This window comes from Phyllostomus hastatus, unplaced genomic scaffold, assembly GCF_019186645.2.
Source record: "Phyllostomus hastatus isolate PE091 unplaced genomic scaffold, TTU_PhHast_1.1 phas_scaffold_182, whole genome shotgun sequence".
Classification (NCBI taxonomy): Eukaryota; Metazoa; Chordata; class Mammalia; order Chiroptera; family Phyllostomidae; genus Phyllostomus; species Phyllostomus hastatus.
In genome coordinates, this window is record NW_025334013.1 from 30,350,870 (window position 1) to 30,372,255 (window position 21,386).

General features: G+C 48.5%; 2 protein-coding genes and 5 non-coding genes across 7 annotated transcripts; 5 read left to right on the top strand and 2 right to left on the bottom strand.

Annotated features, from left to right (window-relative positions):
- The first annotated feature begins 7,161 nt into the window (after nucleotides 1–7,161).
- On the top strand, nucleotides 7,162–9,876 carry RPS8 (ribosomal protein S8). Its single transcript, XM_045860044.1, has 6 exons — nucleotides 7,162–7,285; nucleotides 7,697–7,803; nucleotides 8,291–8,390; nucleotides 8,711–8,886; nucleotides 9,126–9,255; nucleotides 9,699–9,876. Exons 1-6 carry the CDS (start codon nucleotides 7,282–7,284, stop codon nucleotides 9,806–9,808), a joined length of 627 nt encoding a protein of 208 aa, XP_045716000.1. The 5' UTR covers nucleotides 7,162–7,281; the 3' UTR covers nucleotides 9,809–9,876.
- On the top strand, nucleotides 7,529–7,608 carry LOC123832416. Its single transcript, XR_006788068.1, has one exon. It is a non-coding gene; the product is annotated as a small nucleolar RNA SNORD55/SNORD39 (small nucleolar RNA).
- Nucleotides 8,107–8,209, top strand: LOC123832425. The gene has a single exon (XR_006788076.1). It is a non-coding gene; the product is annotated as a small nucleolar RNA SNORD46 (small nucleolar RNA).
- On the top strand, nucleotides 8,951–9,020 carry LOC123832424. The gene has a single exon (XR_006788075.1). It is a non-coding gene; the product is annotated as a small nucleolar RNA SNORD38 (small nucleolar RNA).
- LOC123832423 lies at nucleotides 9,514–9,581 on the top strand. The gene has a single exon (XR_006788074.1). It is a non-coding gene; the product is annotated as a small nucleolar RNA SNORD38 (small nucleolar RNA).
- Nucleotides 9,877–11,500: 1,624 nt separating the features above from the next.
- Nucleotides 11,501–11,565, bottom strand: LOC123832413. Its single transcript, XR_006788065.1, has one exon. It is a non-coding gene; the product is annotated as a U7 small nuclear RNA (small nuclear RNA).
- Nucleotides 11,566–12,908: 1,343 nt separating this feature from the next.
- Nucleotides 12,909–16,075, bottom strand: BEST4 (bestrophin 4). Its single transcript, XM_045859598.1, is given in 8 exon segments — nucleotides 12,909–13,024; nucleotides 13,712–13,947; nucleotides 14,133–14,236; nucleotides 14,689–14,843; nucleotides 14,946–15,184; nucleotides 15,749–15,837; nucleotides 15,912–16,009; nucleotides 16,012–16,075. Coding segments are annotated over 8 exon segments (1,101 nt in total).
- Nucleotides 16,076–21,386: the final 5,311 nt, after the last annotated feature.

Below are 21,386 nucleotides of genomic sequence, written 5' to 3' on the forward strand. Positions count from 1 at the left end.
CACCCCCCCACACTCCCAACCCCAGCTGGCGTGGCTCAGTGGATTGGTGGTGCTCGCCAGCCTGCGCACCATAAAGTTACTGATTCAGTTCCCAGTCAGGGCACATGACTGTGTAGCAGGCCAGGTCCCCTGTTGGGGGCAGGCAAGAGGCAACCAATCAATGTATCTCCCACATCAATGTTTCTCTTCCTCTCTCCCCCTCTCTCTAAAAATAAATAAATCTTAAAAATTCTGAATGCCCCACTGTGGCATATTAGGCCCTGTCCAATCACTTCTCTATTGGTCCAGTGGGAACGTAATTTGGGCAGAACAGTTTGGAGGCTAAAAATCCAGCTTGTGAAACCACACTACAGAGTGGGATCCTAGCTCTGTGATTGCAGAACCTTCAGTGGGTTGTTTAACCTTTAGTGCTGTTTGTGAAGTGGGGATAACACTGGTACAGATTATGAATATCGAGTTAATACACATACAGCAGTAAGTACAATGTCACACTTAAGAAGTACTAGCCAGGCCCTAGCCTACCGGCCAAATATGCCAAGGTTGTGGGTTTGATCCCTGGTCAGGACACATACAAGAATCAACCAATGAATACATACATAGCTGACAGGAACAATAAATCAATGTTTTTTTTAAAAAGTGCTAGCTATTTAAGCACATAAGGACAAAGATTTTTGTTATATTTAATACTGTATCAACAATGTCTAAAACAAAGAGTAAGCACACAATATATGTTTTTGAATTAATGAATACACCCTACTACTCACTGTTCTCCAACCACACTGGCCTTTATTTCTGGAATATATCAGGGCTTTTTTTTTTAATGGCAGCTTTATTGAGATATTATTCACATACTATAAGATTCACCCTTTTGCCTTGGCTGGTATGGCTCAGTGGACTGAGCACTGGCCTGCAAACCAAAGGGTCGCCAGTATGATTCCCAGTCAGGACACAAGCCTGGGCTTCGGGCCAGGTCCCCAGTAAGGGCTCAAGAGAGGCAACCGCACGTTGACATTTCCCTCTCTTTCTTCCTCCCTTCCCTTCTCTCTAAAAATAAGTAAAACCTTAAAAAACACTCACTCTTTTAAAGTACACAGTTCAGTGGTTTTTAGTATACTTACTTATTTAATTGGGCAACTGCCCTGGCTGGTGTGGCTCAGTGGATTGAGTGCTGGTCCGCACACCGAAAGGTCACTGGTTTGATTCCTGGCCAGGGCACATGCCTGGGTTAGGTCCCCACTTGGGGGCATGCAAGTGGTAACCAGTATATCACACGTTAATATTTCTCTCCCTCTCTTTCTCCCTCTCTTCCCTTTTCTCTAAAAATAAATAAAATCTTTAATTGGGCAACCATCACCAATAATTCCAGAATGTTTTCATCACCCAAAAAAACCCCATGCCCATTAGCTTTCACCCCCAATTCCCTTTTCTCCCAGCCCTAGAAAACCACTGATCTCAGTTTTCTATGAATTTCTTTATTCTAGATATTTCATATAAATGGAATCATACAGAGTATGGTCTTTTGTATCTGGCCTCTTTCACTTAGCATGTGTCCCAAAGAATGGATCATGTAGCATGTGTAAGTACTTCATTTATTTTTGTGGTCAAATAATATTCCATTCTGTGGATATACCACCTTTCGTTTACTCATCAGTTGAACTTTTGGGGTTATTTCCATTTCAGCATTATGAATAAAGCTTTCAGGCTAGGAACATTCACGTTCAAGTTTTTAAGCATATGTTTTCAATTCTTGGGTATATTCAAGTCCTTTTCCCATTTTTAAACTGGATTGTCTTTATTGTTGATTTTTAAGAGCTCTATATATTCTGGATACTGGACCCTTAGCAAAGATATGATTTGCAAGTATTTCCCCTCATTCTGACCCTGGCTGAGTATCTCAGTTGGTTAGAGCGTTGCCCTGATGCACCGAGGTTGCAAATTCAATCTCCCAGTCAGGACACATACAAGAGGCAGCCAACCAATGCATACGTGAGTGGAACGAGTTGATGTTTCTCTCTAAAAATCAATGAAAAATAGATATAAATATTTTCCCTTATTTTATGGGTTGTCTTTCACTTCCTTGAGCATATCCTTTGAAGCACAAAAGCTTAATTAAAAAAGAAAAAAATTTTTTTACCTGGCTGGTGTAGCTCAATGGATTGAGCTCGGGCTGCAAACCAAAGTGTTGCAGGTTCGATTCCCAGTCAGGGCACATGCCAGGGTTGCAGGCCACAGCCTCCAGCAACCGCACATTGATTTCTCTCTCCCTTCCTTCCCTCTCTAAATAAATAAATAAATAAAATCTTTTAAAAAATGTAATACTTAAATTTTTTTAAAGATTTTATTTTTATTTATTTTTAGAGAGGGAAGGGAGGGAGAAAGAGAGAGAGAGAGAAACATCAATGTGTGAACCCAGGCACGTGCCCTGACTGGGAATCGAACCTGTGATGATTTGGTTCGCAGCCCGAGCTCAATCCACTGAGCTACACCAGCCAGGGCTCAAAAACAAACAAAAAAAAAGCTTAATTTTGACGAAGTTCAATTTACCTGTTTTCTATTGTTGCTTGTGCTTTTAGTGTCATATCTAAGAATCCATTGCCAAGTCCAAGGCTATGATGATTTATGTTTTCTTTCAAGAACTTTATGATCTTAGGTCATTGACTATTTTAACTTTTGGAGGTGATGTGAGGTAGGGGTCTGAATTCACTCTTTTGCATGTGGATATCCAGGTTTTCCAGCACCATTTGTTGATAAAACTATTATTTTCCCGTTGAATTGTCTTGGCACCCTTGTTGAAAATCAATTGACCATCTGTATATGGGCTGATTTCTGGGCTTCAAATGGTATTCTATTGGTCTATATGTCTATCTTTATGCCAATACTGAACTGTTTGGTTACCATAATGTGTAATGAATTTTGAAATCAAGAAGTGTGATCCCTCCAAGTTTGTTCTTTTTCAATATTGTTGTGGCTATTTGGGGCCCCTTGCAATTCCATATCAATTTGAAGATAAGCTTTTCCACTTCTGCAAGCAAGGCTGATGGGACTTTGATGGGGATTGCACTGAATGTGTAGATTGCTTTGGATAATATTGCCATCTTAACATTCACTCTTCCAACCCATGAACTCAAAATGTCTTTCCATTTATTTAGGTCTGCTTTAGTTAATTTCAACAGTGTTTATAGTTTTTCACCTCTGTGGTTAAATTTATTTCCTAGGTATTTTATTTTTCTGGATGCTATTGCAAAAAGAATTATTCTCCTTAGGTTCCTGTTCAGATTGTTCATTGCTGGTGTGTGGAAACACAGCTGATTTGTGTGTGTTGATCTTGCACCTTGCAACTCTGCTGAATTTATTAACTCGAACAGTTTTGTTTTTTGGTGGGGTTTTTTTTGTAGATTCTTTGGCATTTTTCTCTATATAGGACCATGCATTCTATAATAAAGATAGTTTGACTTCTTCCTTTCCGTTCCTTTTATTTTTTTTTGCCTAATTGCCTTGGATAGGATATCCAATACAATTTTGAATAGAAGTGGTGAGAATGGACATCCTTGTCTTGTTTCTGATCATTAAGGATGATACTGGCTGTGGAGTTTTTGTAGATGGCCTTTATCAGGTGCAGGAAGTTCACTTTTGCTTCTAATTTGTTGAGTATCTGTATCATGAAAGTATTAGATTTTGTCTATTTTTTTCCTGTATTTTGATTGATTTTCCTCTTTATTCCATCTATATGATATATACATTAATTGATTTTCAGATGTTAAACTAACCTTGCAAATCTGGGATAAATCCTACTTGCTTACGTGATAAAGCTTTTACTTACTGCTTGTGCAGAGCTTCAAGGTCAGCCACATCTCACTACTCTGAGGGCCTCTACAGGTCTTTCCTGGCTGGGCACATACTCAGCCCTGCATATGTATGCACGTGGCCTTCTATATTCCCGGGAATATTTTTGAGCTTTTCAAATGCCCTTATTGCCCTAGTTATTCTTTTTAAGTGTTTTTTTTTTTTTGTCAGTTTTATTAGCCCCAGCTAGTGATGCTGCCTCAGGCATCTGTGTTGCTCGTGTGTAGGCACCCAAAATACAATAGGAGTAGTATTAAGGTGACAGTGAGTCAGAATTTAAATCTTCTAGGCACAAGTTGGTAAGAACCAGAATTTACAGATAAGTTCAGTAAAGAGGGGTAGTGTTATGGTTGTAGAGCATAAAATATAAGGTTTGTGGGTTTTAGGGAAGACAGAGTAAGAATGGCATGAAATTGTCGATGAAGACCGTGGAGCACGCCTGTCTCACATCTGGAGAACGAGCGTGTCGCCGTGCTCCACTGAGGGGGCTGACAAGGAAGAGTCCTCTGAGAGGACCAGGTTTCTGTTAGAAGGCAAAGGAATCATTCAGAAAGCAAAATTTAGAGAAGGTTAAAGAGGATTTTTTTTTCTAACGAATGAAACAAGACATAATGAGATTTTAGGATATGGATGGTAAGAAATGTTTTTGTATACTGGGTATATACCTGTGCCCTGATTAGAATGTAGGTGATGGAGGTTGTTGGGGAGATAATTTTTTAAGGTGACTAATGAGAAAAGGACCAAAGGCCTAATATGATCAATGTCAATGGTCTCAGAGCAAACAGAATGGTGGCCAGCTAGGGTGTCAGAGGGGAGCAGGAGAGAGGTTCTCTCCAGGATCACATGGAGTCACACAGCCCCGATTCCTGGGTCTCCCAGTTCCTGGTAAGAATTTAGATTGTATTACAAACGTGCTGGAAAGCCAGGAGAAGGCTGAAGATACAGAAGAAAGAAGGGATCATGTTAGGAGAGTCCCTTCCAATGAATGGGACAGGATCTGGAGCCAAGAGTAAAAGGGCCTATTCATCAGGCAATTTATTCTTTAAAAACTGCCCTCTGCTCTGTGTTCCTCCTCAGCCATCACCCTAATTTTCTCCTCCTCTTTAAACTTCTTCAAAACATTATCTACATGTACTTTATTTTTAATTTCCCCATTTGAAGCTTTTGAAAAAAACTAATCACGTTTTTGTTCACTCCACTGCACAGAAACTACTCTTGCCAATGCCACTCAATAATCCAACAATCACTTTTAGTGTTCCTTTTTTAAAAAAAGATTTTATTTATTTTTAGATAGAAGGGGAGGGAGGGAGAAAAACATTGATCAGTTGCCACTTGCGCCCCGACCAGGAACTAAACCAGCAATGATGCCCACCTGAGCCACACCAGCCAAGGCTTAGTCTTCCTTTTAACTAGACATCACCATGGCCTGAGACCATGACATGACCCTCACCCTGTGCTGTCTGTCACACGAATTGCTCCTTGTGGCTTCTTTTCTCTATCTGGCCTTAAACATTGCCATTCCTTAAGCCTTGGACCTAGGCCTTCTTCTTATATTTCTTTTATTTCTAATTTGTTTTTCTACTTGCATAATCTTTTTTCAAAAGATCTTATTTATTTTTAGAGAGAGAGGAAGGGAAGGAGAAAGAGAGGGAAACATCAATGTGTGGTTGCCTCCCGCACACCCCTAACTGGAGACCTGACTGGGAATCGAACTGGCATGCCTTTGGTTCACAGGCCCACGCTCAATCCACTTTGCTACACCAGCCAGGGTTCTTCTTGCATTTCTTTATTTTATGGTAGAGGTTGGCACACTGCTGTGCATTGACTGGGCCCATGAACTGGGTGATTTTTATGTTTGTAAGTGTTTGAAAAAAATTCAAAAGCATATTTCATGACAAATCCCAGTATCCATAAAGTTTGATTGGAGCACAGCCATATCCATTGGTTTACCTTTGTCTATGGCTGTGACACAGACCCTACAGCCCACAAAACCTATTTACCCTTTATAAGAAGTTTGCCTTATGCTGTTTCCATATGTTACATTCATACTGGTAGCATTAATTACCATTTATATACCAATGAGTCCCAAAAATAACATCTGTCCAGATCTCTTATAAGGATAACCAGACAAACATTCAGCTGTCTGTTGTCAGAGAGGGGGAGAATTCCCCTCTTTTATCTTCTTTAGTTCTTATGGCTGGACTAACAACAAAAAAATGAAATTGATACAAGGCTAGACTAATAGAAGAAAAAGCAATTTAACATGTACACATGGGAGAATCACAATATGACATTCAGACAATAAAATGAGGCTCTGAAAAATGATCAAACCAAGCATCTTTTAACATTTTTTGGTAATAAATTTGTGAGAAACTGACAGGACAAAGGAAGTTAGTGCTAAGCTAGTCTTGGGTTTGGATGGTAAATTAGTAAAAGCCAATGATTATTCACACAGACTGTCCAGCTCTGAGTTGTTTAACTCTATCAACAACGGGCGTCTGTCAGATGCAGGAAGAACACCTTTCACTTGGGACTTCCCTGCATTCAAGTGAAAGTCCAGGTGCTCTTCTGCTTTGTCAAGTAGCTTTATTTTCTTTTTAAAATATTTTATTTATTTATTTATTTTTAGAGAGAGAGAAACATCAATGTGTGGTTGCCTCTCTCACGCCCCCTACTGGGGACCTGGCCCGCAACCAGGCACTTGCCCTGGGCTGGGAATCGAACCAGCAACCCTTTGGTTGCAAGCCCACGCTCAATCCACTGAGCTACACCAACCAGGGCTCAAGTAATTTTAATTAAAGTAACCAATATGCCATTATGTGATTGTTTGGGGGTGGCTTTTCTTGGGTCCCAGTATTCTCATTCCCACCTACACGAGTCCCCAAGATCTCAAAACATGTCCAGCACAACTCCAACCTTGGCCTACCAACCACACTTCAGTAAAAATGGCCCCAATATTCATCCAATTGATAACTGAGTTATCGGAAATCCTTGACACACCTTCTTCTCCTTAAACTCCTACATCCAATTTCTCACCAAATTCTTCCATCTCTATTGCCTTTCACCCTCTTCTAACGCATCCGCACCCACGTCTCTCATCCTGAGCTTCTGAAAAAGCTTCTAAAACGAGTCTCTTCACAGGATAAACAAAGCCAGTCTACTTCCCCTTGGTTGTGCCCTAGATGAGCCGTAAACCTCCAACAAAGCTTGCACAGCGCTTCCCAACCCAAGTTTTCGCTCTGATTTCAGAGCTCAGAGCAGCTTTTCAAGCCAGGGGGCCCTCGCGCGGCACGAAACTGTAGTCACTACAGGCGTCTCAGCGGCTTGGTCGCAAAAAACGTCGTAACTGCACGGCACTTTTAACGTGTAGGGCGGGACTGCGTTTTACAAACGGGACCGTGACTCCTTGCGTTCTCTCTTTCCAGCCGGCGCCAAGCCATGGGTGAGTTTCGCTCTGTGTTGGGGGCAGGGTAGAGGAGCGAGCTCAATCCGGCATCATCGTGCCTCGCAGTCAAGTTATCAGAGTCAGCGCCCCGACCCTCAGCAACGAACAGCCATGAGGATGGTTGTGCTTGGGTTTGAGCTGCCGAGGCTGGCGCTGGAGCCCGTAAGAGGGCCCGAGCCGGGGCAGCCGGCGTTACCAACCAACATGGCTGCCGCATTAAAGGGCGCGGGCTGGGTAGCACGCGTATGATGACACCTTAGTACTGCTGCAAAACCCCGAGTGTTCAGTGGGGAAGCCAACCTTGGAGAACTGAGCGTGCGGCCCGTCCTGCGCCGGGGTCTGGACCTGGCAAGGGCCGGCCCCGCGTCCCAGTGGTTAAAAGCTTCGATCCCTGATCCCCTCATACAGGCATCTCTCGGGACAACTGGCACAAGCGCCGCAAGACCGGGGGCAAGAGGAAGCCCTACCACAAGAAGCGAAAATATGAGCTGGGGCGCCCCGCCGCCAACACTAAGGTGCGTGAGGGCGCTCCAACTTCTGGAGGTCCCCCCTGCCGCTGGTCTCCGTGGTGCCGCAGTGCGCGTGGCTGTTGAATCTCCGCGGGGTCCGGGATTTTCGGGGACTGAGCCGCCTCTTCGCGTTCGCCTGCTGGGCGAGTGCTAAACGGACTGCGCGGGGACATGCTGTGTGTGTGTTGGGATTGAAGGGCGCCTGGAGGGACCGGGGTCCCCAAATTATAGGCAGAAATCTGGGGTCTTTATTGAGTGGACACTTGATTTATAGTGTTTGAAGCCAAGTTTTTTCCCCGTCTTGGAGGTAACTAGAGTGATGAAAAAAAATCCTTAGGCGTGGTGTGGCCGTCTTGGTCACCTGTGTGCCACATGCCAATGTTAGGACTTGTCATAGTTACACTGACTGTTTCCTCCACCCAGCCCAGGTTTCCTTCTCTCTCTCGTCGTACTCTCTCTCATAACCTAGTTCCTGTCTCCTTGTGTTTCCTAGATCGGCCCCCGGCGCATACACACAGTTCGGGTGCGAGGAGGCAACAAGAAGTACCGAGCCTTGAGGCTGGACGTGGGCAACTTCTCCTGGGGCTCAGAGTGTGCGTGAGGCCCCCTGTGGGAGTGGGTGGGAACTCAGCGCTTAAACCCTTCGAAGTCTCAATAAGTGCTTTCAGTGGGAAGGTCCATGGCCTCCACTGAGAAACAAGCTTCCTCAAACACCCTGAGACAGTAACCAGGGAGGGGGCTGAATCTAGAGACCATGAACATGTGGCTGTCAGCCACTACTGGAAAGATGAGCTGATGCCCTGTGGCTGAGTAAAGGCTTAGAGGAGGCCCTGTTACAGTTAGTGTGGTGGGGGGAAGGCCAGGCCAGTTGGCCTCTGGTTTACACGGCTTGATTCTGAACTTCTGTGAGCAGGTTGTACGCGCAAAACAAGGATTATTGATGTCGTCTACAATGCATCCAACAATGAACTGGTCCGAACCAAGACCCTAGTAAAGAACTGCATCGTGCTCATCGACAGCACACCGTACCGACAGTGGTACGAGTCCCACTATGCACTGCCCCTGGGCCGCAAGAAGGGGGCCAAGCTGGTACGTATTTGGGGAGTCAACCTTCCTGTAGGGGTTGGGGGGGGGGCCAACCTGATTCCAGCCTTCTTGTGATGAAAACTCTGTCCAGTTCTGCTACTGAAGGGAGAGAGATGAAAGCCATTAGTGCTGAGGAAGGCAGCAGGAGTTGGGGTGTGCAGGGTTCAAGGCTGTGGTGGTGTTCCTTCCTAAGCTAGGATTTGGAGACTCCCAGCTAACCCATCTGTGTCTCCTTTATTCAGACTCCTGAAGAGGAAGAGATTTTAAACAAAAAACGATCAAAGAAAATTCAGAAGAAATATGATGAAAGGAAAAAGAACGCCAAAATCAGCAGTCTCCTGGAGGAGCAGTTCCAGCAGGGCAAGCTTCTTGGTGAGATGGCCGTTGTGTTGGGGGGTGGGGTGGGGTGACAAGGTATGGTGTAACCTCTACATTTTATCCTTACCTTAGTCCTTGGGACTCCCAGCCATGTGGTCTAGAGGGCTCACTATGACATTAGTGATTCCAGTATACAAATTCAAATTGATGTTTGGTCAGCCCATCAGTGTGAAGCTAAAATAGGGGTAATGGGCATCTGCCTGAGTTTCGGCAGCAGCACTTTGAGAGGTCGGTGCCTAGGCTGGGGGACTGTCTCAGTGATGAAAACTTGTCCAGTTCTGCTACTGATTCCAAGTGACGATCACGTATATCTGAGGAGACAACAGGTTTCATGCCTGCCCCCAGGGTGCCTGAACCAGAGGGGTTTTCTTTAAGGGCACATGGGTATGGGTAGGGCTGAATTACTGTTTTGCTAAGGACCATATCCTCTCTTACAGCATGCATCGCTTCAAGACCAGGCCAGTGTGGCCGAGCAGATGGCTACGTGCTAGAAGGCAAGGAGCTGGAGTTCTATCTGAGGAAAATTAAGGCCCGGAAAGGGAAATAAATCCTCCTCCCTGCTTTCACATTAAAAAGAAAAGGCAGATTCCTCTAATAAAGGTGATCTGTGTTTTCTGTGTTGTGTGAATACTTAATCAGCATGCTGCAGACTACCCTAACCCCTTCCTCCTGAAGGCCAGGCCTGTTAGGTGGGCTGTGCCTTAACATACCATATTTTGCCATGTACAGTAAGAATGTGCATTACATGTGGGAAGTTACTGGTATGTAAAATTTCTTGTATGTTTTGTTTTGTAATTATGTTACGTAAAATTTCTACCATAGTTATCTTCAAAGATGCTAAAATTCCTTTTTGATACAAAAAACAGCGATCTTAAGTATAAACAATTTAACTAAAAATTTAAAATGAGGTTTTTCCCCCTGAGAGTTTGGGCCAGAAATGTGGGTGCACGTTACCCGGGGTGTAATAAGGTACTAGGGGGACCATTTCTCACCCCAAAGTGGGACAGGGATGTGGCATATAGGCCAAGTAGAGAGTATTGGGGCTCCCAGTGTTGGGGAGTTGAATGGACCTTGACTGAAGCAATGTTGCATCCAAAGTTGGCCCTTTTAGCCAGGGCTGTTGGCGGTTCAGTGGGTTGGGCATTGTCCTGCAGATCTAAAAGGTCATGGGCTCGATTCCAGGTCTGGGCACCTGCCTGGGCTGCCAGCCAGGTTCCACAGGAGGCATGTGAGAGGCAACCAATCCATGTTTCTCCCTTCCCTGTTCTCTAAAAATAAATCTTAAAAAATAAAGTTGGTTCTTTTAGATCTTCTGTGCCCTTTGGACCTTTTTTTTTTTTTTTTTAATTTAGTTTTCAACCTGGGCTCATGGGTAATTGAAATTCACTCCAAATTTCTGTGTTGTTGAAAGCAAGTTTTCTCTTGAGCCCCAGTCCCTTCCCTCTCACTAAAAAGTATGTGAGATTACCAGTGGCTCGTGCATCGCTAAATCGGAGGGGTCAGTTTTGTCTGCAGCTTGGCCACACTGTCTTTGTCGCCCTAGTGAGTTGTCCGACCACAGAATTTTAAGCTGCAGTCTTGTCCAAAATGTCTTTGCCTCCCCACCTGCCTCCCCCCCTTACCCTGGCATAAGTTTAGTCTGCTTGCGTCTTTTGCCCTCCTTAGACTGTAAAACCCAGGACCAGGGATACTTGGTTTCTGCTGTGTCTAGTGTCTGGAAGGTGCGTGGCGATACACCAGACACTCAAATATATGCTAAGTTAATGAGTTCTTGACTTGATCCAGTTTAAAGTTGATGGAAAGTACGAAATACATCTTTACAGCCAAATAAATGCAAAATCCAATTGGTTCCTCTTGGCTAAATTGCAGATTTATGCAAATAGTCAATTGGAAAAGGTGAACTAGAAAATGAACCCCCTTTTTGAGTACAAAAACAACTTAAGGACAAAAATAGCCCTAGCCCGTGGATGGCTCTGTTGGGGTGTCATCCCGTGCACCTAAAGGTTGTGGCTAGTTGATGTCTCTAAAATCAATCAACATCCTTGGGTGAGGATTTTAAAAAGTAATAAATCAACCCAACCCTCTAACTTTACCACTGGCTTCGGTGAGACCTGGCCCCTGCCTTCCCTCCAGCGAGGGTCTTCATAGCCACCTCAGCAGCTAATGTCTGTGGAGGGCTCTGTCAGGTATGTCAAAGCAACACTCGGCATTTTTGCCTTTTGGTGGGGGGGGCAGGTAGAGGGGCAGCTTGCCGTAAAGACCAGAAGACCTACTAGACAAATTCAGAAAGAGCTGCAAGCACTACTTTGCCTTTTCTAACTTGAGTTCTGCAAGGCACTGATCTTATTCCTCTTCCTCCCACTAAACCGTCAACAGGACCAGTAGTTTCTAAGAAGACTCCGCTGCTGTCACAGATGACCATTCTCGCCCTAGAGCAAGGCTACCTCCCCCTGTAAACCCAGCAAAAACCCTCAGGTACCCTCGCAGTGAAGGGCTGTGGAGAGGTGCTATCGTCCACATGCAGATTTGGCCCCTTGAGAGGTTCTGAAATGCCCAATATCCCGTGCTCGCCCAGCCTGGGAACCAGTATCATAATCCAGTCCACTGACAATGCTAGCGGCTGCACTCAACCTCCACCTAATCACTCCTGCCTTCCGAGGCCTGGCATTTGTCACCCTTTGGCCTTATGTTCGTTTTTGACATTCACCAATTTATTTAGGGGAGGCCGAGCTTAGAGGACGGGAACCTTACAGGAGCTCAGTTCAGCAATGAGTCCGATCTAGTGCCATGAGCTGTTTTCCAGAAGGTTCTCTTCCCATGAACCGAGTGCCATCAGCACTGTATCCCACCACAGATCGGACTGCAGCCTTCAGCCCTTCCACACCCTTCCCGCCCCCCCACCCCACCTGCCCCGCTGGGTTGGTGGGAGTGAGAAAGTCTAGCCTGGGTGGTGTGCGCCTGGCTGCCTTCACATCTGAGTTTAATCGGCCTCCAGGGCGGATCCCAAACCCTTATCTCCATCACCACCTAGGATGCCAATTCAACTCTAAACAATTGTGACTGCACAAGTAATATATTCTCACTGTAAGTAAAAAACTGAACATTACAGATAAAGCAAAACTGCCCAAAACACATTTTGATCCCTCTTCAGGGTAAGGTTATCAGGATAAGGTATATTCTGAACCTCTTATGTATGATTCAAACTGTGATCCCTGAACTCCAGTCCAGACCTAACAAATCAGAAACGCTGGCGTGCCACCTAGAACTTAACAAGCCTTCAGTAACGCCCAGGCTCCCTCCGGTCTGAGGATGGGCCTAGCCCTCCACTGCCGAGGAAATGACCCTGCACCTGGGCCGCAGTCCTGTCTGCTCGCCCCGTCTACTCTTCCGGTCTCACTTCCCCAAACCATCGTACCTTCTCCCGCCAAGGCGGATACATTCCCAGCCTTGGCTCAGGCCCTTCCCGCCATCTTCCTCTTTCAAAATCCGCCCCTTACTGCTCGGGCTCGGAGCAAACAGGAAGTGCCGCTGTACGCGAGCGGGGGCTCGGGACAGGCACTGCCCACCAAGCGGGCCGTGAGGGGCGGGAGCAGGTGGGACCGGGCCTGGGGGAGGCAGGCAGGACAGCCCGGCCTGGCTGCCTCTGCTCAGGGCTCCTGGGCCTGGTCCTCAGACCCCGCCGCCGCTTCGTGGTCGCCGCCCTCCTCGGCCCGGAGCGCAGCAGATGAGAGGTCCGGGGAGACCCTCGTGCGCCGCCGAAGTTCTGGAGGCCGACGTCGGGGTCAGGACGCTGGGCAACGGGGACCCTCAAAGCCAAGCCAGGGGGTGCATCCACGTGCGAGATCTGGTGGGGGTGGCGGCCCACGCTCCAGGCGGGAGGACTGGGCAAATGGGCTTCGGGGGCGCCCTGCGGGGTGCACCAGCTTTCCAGAGGGAGGCGGGAGGGACGGAGTCATTGGCTTCCCAAAGGGTGGGCGGGGACCTGTGGATCGCGCGCTGGTTCAAGTCCTGCCTCCTCCAGCGATGGCCACTCACCGCAGGCTGAAAGTGGATACTAGGAAGGAAGGCCTCACCGATTGGGCCACGGTCTCCACGTTGTAGGGCGGCAGCGTCTAGCCTCCTTCCCTTTATGGGTCCTTCTTCGCAGGAGGCAGTTTCTGCTACAAGTCGACCACAGAAAGCCGGGACGCCTGGAGTGGGCGGCGAGTCACAAAGATCCTCCTCTCCCCCATGCTGGGGCGCTGCCCCCAGACCCCTGCTCACCTACAAGTTGCGGTCAATGAGCTGATCGTTTTCAAATTCGTCGTCATCCTCATCCAAGAAGTTGATGATCTGTTCAGCGACCTGCAGGTTTTAAGACAGTTTTCTCCCCTATTCTCAGTCCCCAAAGTTGGGGTGGGCCCAGCAGAGCACGCTGGCATAACTACCTAATGTGCCCATCTTGAGCCACCAGCGTAGACGAAGAACCGCAGCAGAGTGATGAGAGGCACATACATGTCTAGGTCCCTGAACACTGGCCCCAGCTCCTGGCCAGGCTCCAGAGGCTTCCAAGGTTTGGCAGCCCCTGCCTCTGGCTCCACAAACTGGCGGCCAACCAGGGAGAGGGCAAAGAAGAAGTACACTGCTGTGGTTGCCACTTGGAGAAGGGGAAGCCTGGCTGAGTGGGATGTCCCTGTCCCTAGGGGCCTGTTGAGGGGTGTGGGGGGTCTCACAGGTGATGAAAACATGTAGCAAGGTGCAGCAGCACCAGAGAGAATGGGGTCCTTGTCATGGGTGTCTAGAGAGGCTTTGAGGATGAGCCCTTGGCTGTTCAGTGTCTCACTAGACTGACCTGGGGCAGGTACCATCTCTCATTCTTTTCAGTGTCTCACCAAGACTGGGAGGTGAGAGGCGGCCCCTTGGGGCAGACAAGAGGGGTGCTGATCCAGCCACAGTGAGACAGCATGCTGCGCTCAGCTCTGTGCTGGTTCGGCTCCTGGTGGAAGAGCAGGAAGAGGCAGTCAGTGACGGTGAGGAACGAACAATGGGAAAGAACAGGGGAGCCCGGCACAAACGAGGCCTGGCCAGGTCTGGAGGCTCATTCTATTCTCAGAGGTGTTACCAGGCTGGGGTGCCTGTGATGGAAAGCAGTTTAGCAAAGTAATTGTAGGTGCAGAACCTGGAGCCAGAATGTTTGAGAATGACTTCCAGCTTCCCTAATTATCTGTGTGACTTGGGCAAATTTCTTTTTCACTCTGTGCCTCAGTTTCCTCATCCTTAAAAGGGGGTGATAATAATAGTACCCATCTTAAGGATTTTGAGTGTTAAATGTGTTAATATAACACAGTGCTTCCAACAATATGCGATACATCGTTGATACCATGTAAGTGTTAAGGATTAAAATTATTATTCCAGTTTGCAAAGCTAGGGGAAGGAGGGCCGACTCACTCCCAGGAGGAAGCAGAGAGCAGTGCCATCATGGATTATCCCATCCCTCTGGGTCTGGGCTGCCAGGTTGGTGAGCCAGACCTGGGGTACCCAGTACTTGTTGAAGTCAGATTTTAGGCTCTCAAATTTTTCCCTCACTTTCTGAGACAAGGAACCTGCAGATAAAGTTTGTGGGGGACAGACTCTGCCTCTAAAAGCTGGGGCCCTGGAGCTCCCACCAGGGATCAGACCTCCCCTCCCAGTAGGCACTGAGGCACCTGCACCCACCACGCGCTCTGTGGTGGGGAGGCTCTGGAGCACCCAGATGCTGACAGAGTGCAGCAGGAGCGCTGACGCAGGGTCTTCACAGCAGACAAGGGTGTGGCACGGCTGGCAGCCTCGCTGGTCCAGGCTGTGCACCGTGGCCGAGATGATGCCCATCAGCTGGTCAGGCAGCGGGATGTTTGTATACTGTGCCCACCAGCAGTTTGCCATCAAGGTCACATAGGAACCTGGTTGCCCCCAAGGGTAGGGCGGATGGGAAGGGGAGATGGAAGGCCTGGGAATCAGCATACCTTGTCACTCAGCCAGAGCACCAGGTCCAGGCCACGGTGAACCAAGGCAGAGGGAAGTTCACATTTAGCTCCAGTGCCCTGCTTGCTGTCAGAAAGATAGACCTTTCTTCTGGTCCTAGCCTGACATACCGAGAGGAAGGAATGTAACTCTTCTCAGGTAGAGAAGGGGTGGTTCAAGGTCAGGTAATGGTTGACTCTGAGCCTTGCTTCCATGAGGATGAGAATGGAGTGTCATCTCTCTCCAGCTCCCCTCCAGTACCCAGAGGTTGGTGACGCCAGCCAGCAGGTGGCTTGAGCCTTGTCTGGGATGAGGGTCCATCAAGTGGTAGGTGAGTAGGAAGTCCTGAACTTGACATGCAGCTCCCGTCCCTTCTGGGCCTGCTCTGGTTGACCTCCGGGCTCTGCGGCTGGGGTAATTCTGACCCGCAGAGCTACCAACCCAACCCAAAGGCCAGGGAAGACAGTAAGGACGATACCAGGAAGAACTAGAGGGAGCCTTGTCAGGGACCAAGGATAAGGGGATGAGGTCTGCAGAGTGGTTGCATTATCCGGCCACCTGAGCATGCACATGTCTTATTTCTAGGTCAGCCACAGCCTGGGGAAAGTCAGGTGCAGGCCTGGGTTAGAGGGAGATGGGCAGCTTGGTCTCCCACAGACCAGCCCTGAGACCTCGCCCTCCCACCGGGAGGCGATGCTGAGCACAGCATACAGGACGATGAGGAGTAGGAACTCCTTGCAGAGGAGCTTGCAGGTGATTACCCTCCAGGGAGAAGCAGCCAAGAGGAGCCTCCAAAGCCAGCCTCTACCGCCCTGAGGGTATATGAAACCATCATGGCACCGGAGGCCTGGGGTAGGAGGTCTGCCCCCAGAGCTGTCCCTCTTCCCCAATAAGCCTTTTCTTTTAAGTTGTTGTTGTGTGTGTGTGTGTGTGTGTGTGTGTGAGAGAGAGAGAGAGAGAGAGAGAAACATCAATTTGTTGTTCCATTTATTTATGCATTGATTGGTTGATTCTTATACGTTCCTGACTCACATACGGTATCAAACTTGAAACCTTGGCGTATTGGGACAATGATCTAACCAGCTGAGCTATCTGGCCAGAGCCTCAAGCTTTCTTCTTGGCTTGCCTTCTCATGACCAAGCTTAGTGCCCCAGGCAACCTCCATTCAGCTCTGGTCGTCCACACCCAGCCTTCACCCTGGGTCACTAGATAAGGTGGGAGGAAGCTGCAGAGCAGGCCCAGCATGCCCGCATTCCCTCCAGAACTCAGTGGTGTGGGGATCACACCAGGATGGGGTGTCGAGCTGAGACCTAGGCCCTCTGGTACAAGAGCCTTCCCCAGGAAGGACTAAGAATAACCAGAAATTGAACCACTAAAGACAGGAGATTCATTTCTAGTCCAGACCCACCACTACCCCTGGGGGGTCTTGTTCTCGAAGCTGGTAGCTTGTCTCCAGTGGACTAGGACATTCTCACCACCACCACCACCACCCCCCGCACCTGCCTACCTGCTCTGGGCAGCAGCTTACGTTGAGGAAGGAGACCTGGGCTAGCCTTCCCCCTCCCCCTCAACACACAGACACACACTTAAGCACCTCCTGGGCTGGTTACATTTGACTGGACTGAGGCGGTCACTGATGGATTGAGGCTGTCGCCCAGCTTCCCCTGGCCCTAGGAGCCAGATGTGTCTCCCTAGATACGCCTGCAGGGCTGGGCTGGCCTTTGAGGGATGGAAATGCCATCTGAATTGACTCCACAGCTCACATAGGTGACACCATGTCCTTGAAGTCAGGATGATGGGGATTACTGTCCCACACTGGTCCAGGTGAGAAAACAGACACATGATAAATTGTTGCAGTCATAACAGCTGCTGATCACAGAGCCCTGACTAAGTGACAGGTACTGTGCCAGAGGCGCCACTACGTCACCCTCTTGTAGACTCCTCCTGGCAACTGTGTGAGGTAGGAATCATCCCCATTTCGCAGATGAGGCTCCAGGGGGTGAATAACTTGCCCCAAATCACGCAGCGCTGGGCCATGCTGGAGGTGAGATTCAAAGCTGGAGTCGGTGGACTTCAAAGGCTAGAATTGGCCCATCTGGGCCTAAACAAGGGTTCGAACCCTGGGGCCAGAGTCCCGTCATCAGCCTCACTGCCAGACTTCTAGCCCGTGCTCTGGGGGGCCTGGCCCAGCCCTTCCCTGTTCTCATTCCACGGGGCTGATGAGGCTGAAGATCTGGGACTCGGGCCTGGGGATGCAGCCCCTTCAGCCACGTGCAGCATCCTGACTTCTAGGGTGCCCGGGAGCTTCAATGGCATTTCTGCTACCAGGCTTCAGTTTCTTCATCTTTCTTTTCTTTTTTTAAAAAAAGATTTTATTTATATTTAGAGAGAGTGGTAGGGAAGGGGAAAGAGAGGGAGAGAAACATCATTGTGTGGTTGCCTCTCATGTGACCCCAACTGGGGACCTGGCCTGCAACCCAGGCATGCGCCCTGACCAGGAATCGAACCGGCGACAGTTTGGTTCACAGTCTGTGCTCAGTCCACTGAGCTACACCAGCCAGGCCTCTTCATCTTTTAAACAGAGGAAATAATGCCCGAGGCACCAGCTCTGTTGTCCACCCAGCGCAAGGTGTTGTCACCCACAGAAACCCAGGAGTGGTGGTCCTGCTTCTGACCTGTTTGGGGAGCTCCTTTCCCCACACTGTGAGCTGGTTCCCACACACAAGAGTTTCCTAAAGAAAGCCCCAGCTTGGAAGTCAGACACACCTGGGTTTAAATTTTAGCTCTCTGTAACCTTGTGCAAGTTGCCTAATCTCTCTGAATCTCAGTTTCCTCCTCCGCAAAACAGGATTAATAGCACCTTCCTCACAGGGCAACTGGGAGTATTCAAGGGAAGGATGCCCAGACAGAGCCCGGAGCCTTGCAGGCATTTGGCCCGAGCTGCTATCAGCTGTGATTGCCATGAAAAGCCAAATCCCTTTGGTTCTACCTGCTGGTCCACTGTTGCATCCCATAACCAGGCAATCCTTCAGAGAAGGAGAGAGGGAACTTTTCTCTGATGCCTCACCAGCCAGCGAGGGCCTGGTTTTTAAGCTGGATGCACAAGGCCCTCTGAGATGCTCCCATGTCATCTTTATCCTGCATCACCAGCCCCTGGTCCAGCTCCTTTTCACTGTTCCTTCACCATCCAGCTCAGAGCATTCTCTGGGAAGCCTGCTGTGACCTTCGCCCAGGGCACTCCTCAAAACCCTCTAGGTTTCCTCTCTCCTCTCGCAGCAGGTAACCCCACTGGTCTGTGATCTGTCTACAGGGAGATCTCCCCTCTGGCCTGAGAGACCCTTGAGGATAAGGGTCTGATTTATCTTGATAAAGCTGGAGAGGACTTGAAGATGGGCAGGTTTTCCTTTGTTTTTGTTTTTATTTTTTGTCCCTTTTAACTTTAAAGATGTCTGGTCCCCTCCCTCTTTTTTTCATAAAGGATTTCTTAAGTGAGCAAGGTCTAGAAACCTGAGGGCCTGATGAGTCATATTCTCCTTCCAGGGCCCAGGTGGGATGTCGATAGGAGGAGAGAGGAAGACGGGACCTGGGGAGGGCGACACACCAGCTCCTGGGCATCTGGCCATCATGGACACGCAGCCCTTTCCCCAGCTCTGATCTGGGGCTTTCCCCATAGCATTCTGAGCTGTTTACTACTCAAAGAGTTACTTGTACCTGGGAAGCCAGGCTCTGGGACTGGAGGCGCTCAGGGGCTTCTCTCTGACTGCGGTCCTTCAGGTCAACCCAGCTGGCTGCATTTTGATCTTCCACTGCCATCCCCATCTATGGCCCTCACACTTCTGCCTGTTACCAACTCTGGATCACTGGGCCCTCACACTTCTGCCTGTCACCAACTCTGGATCACTGGGCTGTGATTTCCCACAGAGCCTCCAGTATGTGCTCAGGACCTGAAGCCTCTGCCAGAGGGAAGGATTGACCCCCAGGCCTTATCTAGCCCCTTCCTCCTGAGTCCGCTCATCTCACTTCCCAGCCGCCGACGGGTCCCCTTCGGTTTATGGTCCAGGAGGGGAACCACTGCACTGTAAATCATCTGACCCACCCTTCTTTGTCTTTCTCCAGCTCTTGTCTCTCCTCTTGCCTGGCTCTGTCCCTTCTGCTCCTACCCACCTGTGCCCCTCTCCCCTCCTCACAGCCCAGAGCTGGACTTATGGCTTGGCAGATTACAGCATGGAGTCTGCAGCCAGACTGGTTGGTTTCAAACCCAGACTACACCATGCGCTACCTTTGTGACCTTGGGCAAACCATTTAACCTCCTGGAACTTAATTTCCCCATGGGGAAATGGGAAAGATAATACCTATCTCATAGAATTGTTGTGAATGTTAAACAAATCAATATTTACGAAGTGCTTCAAATAGCGAAGTGCATGGTGAGTCTAACGCTACTGAGGCTATAAGCACCTCCCTTCCCTCTGGTACCGCTTTCGCACGTCCACCTCTGCACCCACCAAGGACTGCCGTGAGGCCTCTGTTGCTCAGTCCAATAGCCCTTCCTGAGTCCTAGCCTACTTGGCATCTCTTATTCTTTAAACAGACAAAAAATGTTTAAGATTTTATTTATTTACTTCTTAGAGAGAGGGAAAGGGAGGAAGAAGGTGAGAGAAACATCAGTGTGTGAGAGGTACATCAATTGGTTGCCTCTCAGGCCCCCAACTGGGGAACTGGCTCGTAATCCAGGCATGAGCCTTGACTAGGAATCAAACTTGCAACCTTTTGGTTCACAGGCCATTGTTCAATCCACTGACCCACACCAGCCAGGGGAAAAAATAAATTTTTAAATTGATTTGAGAGAGAGGGAAACATTAATTTTTGTTGTTCTGCTTAGTTAAGCATTCGTTGGTTGATTCTTATATGTGCCCTGACTGGGGATCAAACCTAAAACCTTGACGTATCAGGAGGGCACTCTCACCAACTGAGTTACACCGCCAGGGCTTGCATCTCTCATTCTTGAAAGACTCCCCTGGTTTCCAAGACCTGACACTAGAAGAGATTCTTGAATCTGAGCTGCCCAGTGGGCAAGGAGCCTGGACTTGTGCTCACTAGGGGCGGAGGGCCTAACAGCGCCCTCTGGGGGATGGAGGTCCAGAGAGCTCAGTAAAATCTCAGCAGGGACCCCGTTGTGAGAGTCTCACAGGGAGAAGAAAGGGCACTATTAGTAAAAGAGACGTGGAGGCAGAGAGTACTGTGGGAGGACGGATGCAAGGACAGAGGACCAGTAACCCCTAGAAAAATCAGCGAACAGCAAATAGAGGAGTCAGACATCTTGGGTTCAGATCTTGGCTCTGCCCCTTGATAGCTACATGTGGCCTTAGGCAAGAAGCTTAACCCCTTGAATGTCAGTTTCCTCATCTGTGAAGATAATAATCACATCCACATCTTAAGGCTACTGTGAGCAGTCAATGAGATAAATGCTTAGCCCCAGTGCCTGGTGCACGGCAGGAGCATACAGTCTATTAAAGGTAGCCTGTGTTACACTGAGGGTGGAGGCACAGCAGGCTGCCAGGCCCTTCAGTTACTGTATCTAGGAGGCCCTCCTCCTGCCATCCTGGCTCCTGGAGGAGGGCTCAGGAACCTTGTTAACCTCCCAGGGGGAGGCGATAGGGAAGGGTAACAGAATGTGCCTGAATAATAGAACAGCCCCCAATATGCCATTTTTTGGCATGTTTGAGCTGTAGGCACTTGAAAAACGGCAACTGCAGAAAGAGGCTTTCCTTGAATTTCCCTTGTCTGCCTAACGACAGACCCTCCAAAAGGAACTCCACTGTCATAAATCCCCCTTCTGGGAGTGTCATCACGTATCACAGGAGAGGAGACAGAAAATCTAGATCACATCCAGACAAACTCTGTCAGAAGCTATCATGTCTCCCATCCACTGTCCTATGGGCCCACTCATCTTTCCTAGAAATCACTCACTCTACCCTAAGGGGCTTACGTTCTCCTTCCCCTTTCCTTATTAAGATGATGTTTAAATGAATTCTAAGCCACATGGGAGAATTGCTCATTTTTCCCTGGGTCTGTCTCATATATATATATAATACATGTGAATAAACTTGCTTGCTTTTCTTTTGTTAATCTGTCTTTTTTGCTGAAGA